Raw genomic sequence first — 9,019 nt, forward strand, 5'->3', positions numbered from 1 at the left:
CACAAAGAACTAGATACAATTACAATAAAAATGTGTTCATTGTTTGCAAATGATACCTTTGCAAATTAGATAGAAAAAAACTATATCCACAAGACAATGAGAGGCAAGTTCATAGAATGAAAGACAAGAAACTATATTCGATTATATAATATATCTCATATCTCATAATACAAAGAACTAGATACCATTTTATAATACATATCATAACACAAAGAATTAAAATCAATAAAACAGAATTAAATGCACAAGATATCACAATGCCTTTCAATCTTGAAGGTTGTGTATGAATTAAGGCTTCAACTTCTCAAGGGCCCTTTGTTTGATTTGTGTCTCTATGGATGAATTTGTCTGAAGGCAAGAAAGAAATCTACCTACATTAAATACAGATTATTAGTAAATGTATTGGAAAATTCCTAACATATTATTAGCTAAAACAAATATTATCTCTCTAAGGTGGAAAATCAAAGCAATATAGAAGTAGAAAATTGATATCAAGTTGAAAAAAAATGCTAGCTCTCTTAGGTAGAAGAATGGTAGCAATGTGGAACTAGCAAATTGAAAGTAATAGACCCCTATCGAGTTGAAAACAAAATTAGTAGCACACCTAAAGTGGCAAACAAATTGTTATTAGTGTGCTACTATATCAGCCAATCCACCAATCTAGTATCACACTAATAGCAAATTGGTAGCAAACCAAAAGTGACAAACTGATAGCATACTTAAAGTAGCAAACAAATATCAAGTTTGTTTACATAGGATTTTGGGCCACTCACAGGACCAACCTCACTAGAGATACGTTGGTCATTTTCTCTTGGAGTTATATAGACATTGAGAGAAGCTTTTACACACAAAGAGAGAAGAGATCCTAGGCCTAATACCTACTTCTTCTGTCCACTACCATACCACATTCTCTCTCTCTCTCTCTCTCTCTCTCTCTCTCTCTCTCTCTCTCTCTCTCTCTCTCTCTCTCTCTCTCTCTCTCTGTGCACACATATCCATGTTGACGTTGCATTACATAGGATTTGTGGGTATCTTAGGCAAGAAAGTGCATGTACTTTGCATTTCCTCTCCACTATGTAATGAAGATATATTGTTGTACCATGCCATGTCATTTGGTTAATTGAGAAACCAACAACCACATAAATCATTTCCATCATTTCCAATTTAGAGCAATGATAACACACATTGAGGCACAAACATTCATTTTGAAGCCATTAACTAGCACATAATAGTTTTTAGGAGTGTGGTTGCACTCATGAAGCATTTGATCTTTTTACATAGCTTCATCATCCTCTATTTGAAACTTTATTTCCTCAAAAGAGAGAACATGCTTCTTCCTTTCTTGCAAAGCATGGCATGTGCTATTTGATACCTTGAAAGGTTTGCTATAGGCAACTCCTTTCCGCACCTTGCAAAAGTAGAATAGTGATTAGTAAGTGTTTATTAAATGGATCCCTACATTTGAAAGAAATCAAAACTTTGACTTCTTCAAGTAAATGAAATAACTTGAATGTAAAAGTAAGGAGTTTAATTTTCCATGATCAAATAAACCTACATTTTAATTTTTTTTAATGTGATAGATTTTAAGTTATACACACCATATATCTATAAGTGAAGAAACTATTACATGAAAAGTGTAATGAAGTTCTAAAAATTATTCTTGAGTCTAAATAGATAGTCACATGAACTCTTATTTAAGTAATTAATGGATATGGGGGTTGAAATTCTACATAAGATAGTATCACATAATACAAAGTACATCCTACCAATTTGAAAAAAAAATGAACATAAGCATTAAAAGTTAAGTAGAAGCTCATGCATATGCATAATCAAAAGACTTTTATCAAAAATCCACCTTCAAATCTATACATGGCACATTCACTTAGAATTGATATAGTTTACTTTTTGTTGATGTGGGGTTTCTCTTCTACCTTCTCAATAGGCCATTGAATCTTCAAGCTTTTCTTGATCATGCACCTCTATTCTTCTACATTTATTATAGCCAACTTGATCTAATGGACTCGCTCAACTTTGTATTTTTTCACTTACGATCTCATGTTGTTCTCCATGGTTTAAGTCAAATCATCAACCATTGCAAGTTGATTATATTTAAAAGAGCTCATTGTTTCTCCTTAGCAAGGAGCTCATGCACAAAGAATGATAGCACTAAAGCATCAATAAGAATATGATGAATATTTACTTGCACCAATTGAAATTGTGAGTGAACAAAAACAAAAACATATCTGATTAAGCAATCAACTAGGAAACAAGCCACATCAAGTATCTTATTGCATTGGACGTGATCAACAACTAGTTGATACTAGCTTCAACCAAAATGTGATGTGATATTACCAACCATAGATATTGCACTGGGCCAAGATATGCTATAATACCAAATGTAAAAAGGCAAGAAACCTATTCTAAACTAAGAAATGAATGAATAGATAATGAAATAACAATAGTGGAATTGGGTAAGCTCAAAAGGAACAAATAAAAAATTGGTATCTCACAAGTAGGTCCATGGTGGCCTCTTGGAATCTAAGAGTGTTGGAGGACACTATACATACTATCAAAGAACACCCTTGGTGCTTTTCATACATACCAAAATACAGAATCTACAAATGTTGAAATTATGCACGTATGTATGTTAAGTATACATGTAACCATCTATATACACACAAAAATCAAGACACATTTACCATGGATATGCACAAGTGACCATCTCTATATACACACAAAAATCAAAAGACACATTTACCATGGATATGCACAAAAACAACTGGTTTGTAATGAAATTACTTTGGTAAATTGAAACCACTTTACTATGTTGAAGTAATCCCTTAATAAAGTTCTCTTGACACATTCATTTTATTATCTTTCAAACCTTGGACTTCCAACCTCAAAAGAGATTTGAGTTTATAGCTTTACAAAATAAAATTGACATATGCTGACCTAGAATATTTATGCTCTAATCATGAATTATTAGTACCATGTTCCTCTTCTAATTACAATCTCCTTTGGTTTGATTTGGTTTTAACATGGAAAATTTTAAAACCATGGTTTTTATCCAAACTCAAATGAGAATTTAAATCACATTGTGCATTTTTCAAATGTCTTGAGTTGCTAAAAATTGGAGCGCAAGAGACAATCACATAGATTTATCCTAGCACAATTAAGTAAAAAAGGATGCATATCAATCTAGTATGATAAAGGCAAAATGAAAAGCCAAAAGGCTTCTCAAAAAGCCTATATCTACATAAATATTCATCCTTTGCATCATGTTGGTGCTAGCTATCAATTCTAAGAGATTGGCTCTTAAATTGGATCCAAAGTCAAGCAATTCAAAGCATCTAAAAGTTGACATGAAGTTTCCACTTACAATAGCATTATGAACCTATTAACCAACCTAAAGACATCTTAGAGAATACTTGCATCATAAATCTCACACCAAGAGCAAAGAGGTTGACATTAGAAGAAAAAACATGGTACTAGTAATCGATGAATAGGGAATAAATCTTCCCTAAGTCAAGCATGCATAATCTTTGTTTTGTACAACATATTAACTCAAAATTTGAGGGTTGCAATTTTATTTATTATTTCATGATTGCATTTCCACTACCTTTATGAAACATCTCACCAATATAATAAATTCATACTAACAACAAGAACTAAACATATCTAAATGCTAAAGGGTGAAAGGGAAAACCATTTAAAACACTAGACTTGAGCCTATTATGGCCTTCAATTTTTTTTAATCCATGTCAACTTTCAACTACTACATTTAGGTAACAATAAGATGAAACTGTGTCATAATTGAACCATTTAAGATGAATGACCCTGTAATAAACCTACAAAAAATGCATTTGTTCACAAGAAGATTTACAATGTTTTGCTATTAATTTCGCAAGCTCTTACACCCACATCCTTAGGCATCTTGGCAATTTTGTAGAATTTTTGCGATTGGCATTTATATCAAAGGAAGGAATGGTAGAAATAGAGTATTTTTGAAGATACTTCATTAGAAACCTGGTTTGTCTATTATATTCTAATTTAAGAAATCTATTGGGATTTAGAAAAAGATAAAGGAGTGACAAAGCTATATATTAGAGTCATAAAGCATTTAATATAGTAGAAAATACATACTTACCTATTTAAGGAACCAATCTAGGATTTTCTTCAACTTAATAGATTAAGTATTAATGGATCAAAACTAGTATTTTGATTAAATAGAATTACCCTTGATTCACCATGTACCAAAATCTAAATGAGAGCTTAGTGCTAAGACTCCAAAGAGATTTTTCATGTATGGAAAAACATAAAATGGATCCATCAATTAACTTTTGTTAGACAATTGGGTGCCCTTCTCATGTTGTGCATAGTTTGTGTTTTAAAGCAACGAAAAGAGAGGCCTTTTTTATATCATGGTTGTTGCTTAAGAAAATGTAATGATTATTTGGCAAAAAAGTGAATCAACTAAGATTTGATACCATAAAAAATTTCAATGAATTTTTTCAAATATTTTACAATGATTATAAAAAACAAGCTAAACAAGTGCCATTTTTCGCCCTTGACATCAATTTCAACACAATATTGCTAAATAATGACGATGAGGTAATGAAAAACATGAAACTCTAAAGGATACTCCCATAGAGGGGGACTCCCATTAGGAATATTTCTAAATAGAATATGCCTACTATTTTCATTGGTGTTTCTCTTAAAAATATATTCTTTTTCCAATCACTTCCTTTCCACAACGAATCTTTTTGAGACGTAAAAATATCTCTAAAAAGTAAACTTTGCTTATCCTATTATGAAGCTACTTCGTGAGCAATTCTCCTTCATCGCACAATTCCTCATTGAGAACTAGCTCTAACATTTCTATTTATTCAAGGGCTAAGCCTTGTATTAAGCCAATGTTCATTGCTCATAGTGGTGCCAATTTTTTGGCTCTTCAAATTTGTGCTTCTATTTCCATGTCACATATTGTTTGTTGTTTGTCTTATTTAGGTTTTGGATTCTTTCAAGCCAATGCTCATTGCTCATGATCATGTCAACTTTTTGTTATTTTAATTCAAGCTTCTATTTCATGTTGCATAACCTTTTTTATTCTTTAAAATTTTGCTTCTATTCTTCATGCTACATGGTTTTGGTTTTCACAAGCAATGGGTCATCCATGGTGATGAAATATTTGGCATGATGTGGATATATGTGGCCATGGTCCATGGATAAATCTTGCTTTTTGTTCGAGCTATCATCATTAACATTAGTAAAGGCAGTAGTAGTGCCATGTCATAAAGTAGCCTTGCAAGGGCACAACTATATGTAAACTTCGTATTGTATGTGTTTCCCATGCATATGTTGACTTATGCATTTGGCCCCTCATGGTTATGGCATGGCTCTAGGAAATAATTAGTTATATATAACTAATCCTTGAGAGTTCTATGATTATTCAAACACTAAAATGTGGTCTATATCACTAGGTAGATGCATTACTATTTTAAGTAGTAAGTAGTTATTAGGTCCTGGGTTAGCGTGTATGTGTTTTTAGAGTCAAAAGTGATGCAATCTTGGAAGAGGACTACTCCTTAGAATATGGTTTACCTCCCTATACACTATATATGCTGAGCCTTAGCACATTCACTTCACATTAGTAATCTTATCATCCTTCACACAAATGACCTTATCATCCATTCGCAAAAGCTTGTAGTGCCTTGCATCATTATCAAGCTCCTCATTTGGCTAATCAAGCTTGTAGCGCCTTGCATCATTATCAAGCTCTCTCATTTGGCTAATCAAGCCATTTGTGTCTAGTTTTGGTTACAAGTACAGGATATAGTAGATAAGATTACAAGCCTTGTTTTGGGAGGTGGGCTCCTTAATGGAGCATATGCTTTATTATGCTATTGGGAGAGGTTCTTCATTATGCTCAAGTTCCATGCAAAAATGGCCTTGAATTGCAAGATATATAGAGCAAAACCTCTCTTTTTTTTGGGATACCAATGCAAAAAGCCTCCAAATCTACATATTAATGTGTTTCACTGATCGTTTCATTTGAAAATTGTAGATTCTAACCTAAATACCTAGTGAGCCTTAAGGATAAAATGTTCTCCTTTCTTTTTTTTAAGAAGGGGTATCATTTCTAGTAGCTTATTCAATGAACTCACAACACCTCATATGAGTGGAGCCACAAATCCACCAATTCATCCTTAGGAATTGAGCCTAGCTTTTGATGCAAACATATTCACATGCCTTATCTACTAATTTAAATGTTATTGGGGTATTGGGATGAAATGTTAATGGAAGAAGCATAATGCTATGTGGAATATCCCTACTATTCCATACTCATAGTAGTGAAAGGTTTTGAATTATGAGTTTGGCAACCAAGAGCTTTACCAATCAAAAGATGGAACCCTAAATTAAGGGCGGCTACATAACTTATAACCATAGACATCCCTACAATGTTAGATATCCAACCTAGTATATGAGAGAGAGAGAGAGAGAGAGAGAGAGAGGGCAAACTGGTGTAGCTCAGTTGGTTAAGTAGAATATATGTGACCGAAGGCCTCAGGTTCCACTCCTAGATAGTGCATGGTCATTTAGTATAGGTATAGAAAAAAAGTGAGATGTGAGTCTCGGCTAGTGGGTTGATAAATTGACTTACCACTAGGGTAGTCACTCTTATAATTGAGTTGTACTTGGCTCACAATAGGTGATGCAGTCAAACAATCAAGAAGGATGGCAAATGAGTGTAATTCCTGAGTCCAAACCACACAACCATATATGCAATAGTAAATGAACAAAAGTGCATATTTCCTGCAAAGAAGGAGTGGGTTACCTCTCATTGCTTGACAGGAGCAATGCACCACCGATGCTTTCCAGATGACATTGGAGTGCAAGTTCTAAAACCAAATGTTTGAGTTGTGCAATCGCTATGAGTTGCTGAAGCAAAGTGCATACATATCTTAGTACAGTCGAAAAGTCTATCCGGCAAGATAGCCAGAAACTTTACTTGCAACTGAACCAAACCTTACTTGCCTCAGGAACCTCGTAACTTTCACAACAATCCTCAGGTCTGCTTAATATATTGGACCATATCCCTTCTGAGGAATCCTGACTGATCGTCTGCTCTGCATCCAGACATCTGTTAGTTTCATGCCGAAGCAACCCTTTCACGCATTACAAGCTCAATAAGATAGAGTTTATGCTTTTTCATAGTTGCATCTACAGCTTATCCACCATCTGACAGAGTTAAAGTTATTAGGTTTCATAAACCCAAACATGTCATCACCTGTTTCATAGAGTGAAGTAAAAATCATCCATAATTTATGTCAGTGAGCATATAGCCACTAGAAATACTGTATCTTTTCCAAGAACATGTCCCTACCTTCAGTGATTATACATAGGAAGAACCATAGCAGTGGCAAATGGTAAGAAGGTTACCTACATGGAAACTTGGACAGTTCCTGTCAATTTGAAGGGCAGGGCTTCCATATTCAGTGACAAGTGGTTCGAGGGTAGCAGGGCAACGATAGGGAAACAGGGGCACACAAAGTAAGGGTGACTGTTGCCACACAGAGCCTTAGCCTTTGTGGTACTAAGAACTGTAAGCTGGGGATGTCCTATTCAGAGACTCAATATGTGCAAAGCTTATAATGTATCAGCTTACAAAATCAGCTGAACGAACATGTGCTTGGTCCATGGTGATAGCCCTTTCTTACTGGGAGAAAATGCAAAATGAAAAGCACATTGTATGAACCACAATCGGAGGACCTTCAATGCCAATATGTAGTACCCAAAATAGACCAACAATCTGGTGGAAGCCAGCACTGTGGTCCCAAACTCATGGTGCTAGGCGACTCCGTCTGCGCAGGAGCAGGTTCTTCTTTCGAGTTTCCATGTCTTTCGTGAACCAGTTTTCCTTTTAGAAGATGGCTCAGGCAAGTGTCTCTGTGCTTGGGAAGTTCAGGCCCTGCTTACAATCAAACAGATAATAATGAAGCTATAGCATTTTTTGGAGATCTCTCTCTCTCTCTCGTATACACACACACACACCTGATGCTATCTTAAGTGCACTGCTTTGTTGGTGAGACTTGGCGTACAGGCCCAGAAACCATACAATCTTCTGCAAGTTTCTTATCTGAACAATGGTGTCTTTGAATTTCTGTTACATAGAGAGAGAGAGAGAGAGACAGAGACAGAGAGAGAGAGCGTAGTAGTCGTAGTAGTAGTAGTAGTAGTAGGAGTACACAGTTAACAAGATCAAGAAACATTATCGCAAAACCATATCGTAGGAGAAGAAGAAGAAGAATGGTGCCTTAACTCTTACGGCATCGTAATCAATGGAAGAGTGGCTGCCTGCGCTCTGCAAGGCTGAGAGGAAGCTCTCTCTCTTTCGATTTGCGGTCTCCTTAGTAAGCATTGTGACTTCTGCATCCTTCTCCATGGAAGTACCTCTCTCTCTCTCTCTCAATCTCTCTCTCTCTCTGTGTCGTGGCGCTCTATCTCAATCAAGAAACCCTGCAGGACACATCACCTAACCACCAACGGACCAGACTTACCGAGAGAGAACCGAACTAACCGCAAGCTGACTCGCCGGGAGCCAGTAAAGCAAGGCAACCACGACATTCATCGATGATCAAGACCTTTAGACTAAAACACTCGAGAATGGAATGTAAATCACTTCTCTTGCCTTTCGGACCTCAAGCACATACATTGCACCAAAGAGATGCAAATACACTAGCTTGCTAAAGTCTTAACCTTGGATCTTTCATCTTCAGGATCATATAAGGAGCACCTGAAAAGGCTTCCACACACCTTGGAAGCTTACTACTACACCTATCAGCTGTCATCATCTCCAGCTACATTTGCTATCTTTGCATCCTCCTATGTCTAAGAGTTGTTGCATTTTGCTTTCTACACAACCTTTTTTGGTCTGAATAGCATCTTTATAGTTTGGAGATAGTAAATACCATCATGGCTACCTACAACACCTAGATCAAATTCAATGTCAAGCTTTGGC

At 35.5% G+C, this 9,019-nt stretch overlaps 1 protein-coding gene across 2 annotated transcripts; it reads right to left on the reverse strand.

The window, feature by feature from the left end:
- Positions 1-1,046: 1,046 nt before the first annotated feature.
- Positions 1,047-8,694, reverse strand: LOC148036599 (uncharacterized). 2 transcript variants are annotated; one of them, XM_087678593.1, is made up of 6 exons: positions 8,327-8,694; positions 8,053-8,161; positions 7,793-7,969; positions 7,036-7,127; positions 6,836-6,939; positions 1,047-1,408 (listed from the first exon to the last, which is right to left on the reverse strand). In XM_087678593.1, exons 1-6 carry the CDS (start codon positions 8,441-8,443, stop codon positions 1,306-1,308), a joined length of 702 nt encoding a protein of 233 aa, XP_087534719.1. In that variant the 5' UTR covers positions 8,444-8,694; the 3' UTR covers positions 1,047-1,305. The 2 variants fall into 2 exon arrangements, with proteins under 2 accessions (XP_087534719.1, XP_087534720.1); XM_087678594.1 differs by having other exon boundaries at positions 1,376-1,408; positions 7,032-7,127.
- Positions 8,695-9,019: the final 325 nt, after the last annotated feature.

Source organism: Lygodium microphyllum, chromosome 5, assembly GCF_053477565.2.
Source record: "Lygodium microphyllum isolate KBCC chromosome 5, Lygodium_microphyllum_v1.1.10, whole genome shotgun sequence".
NCBI lineage: Eukaryota > Viridiplantae > Streptophyta > Polypodiopsida > Schizaeales > Lygodiaceae > Lygodium > Lygodium microphyllum.

What these genes read in the sequence shown, in the direction of transcription:
- LOC148036599 (XM_087678593.1), bottom strand. Translation starts at nt 8,443, where the DNA reads ATGGAGAAGGATGCAGAAGTCACAATGCTTACTAAGGAGACCGCAAAT. An exon ending in CTTCCATTGATTACGATGCC is followed by an intron (nt 8,162 to 8,326) that starts GTAAGAGTTAAG and finishes TCTATGTAACAG; the next exon opens with AAATTCAAAGACACCATTGT. An exon ending in CTCCTGTCAAGCAATGAGAG is followed by an intron (nt 1,409 to 6,835) that starts GTAACCCACTCC and finishes TACTTTTGCAAG; the next exon opens with GTGCGGAAAGGAGTTGCCTA.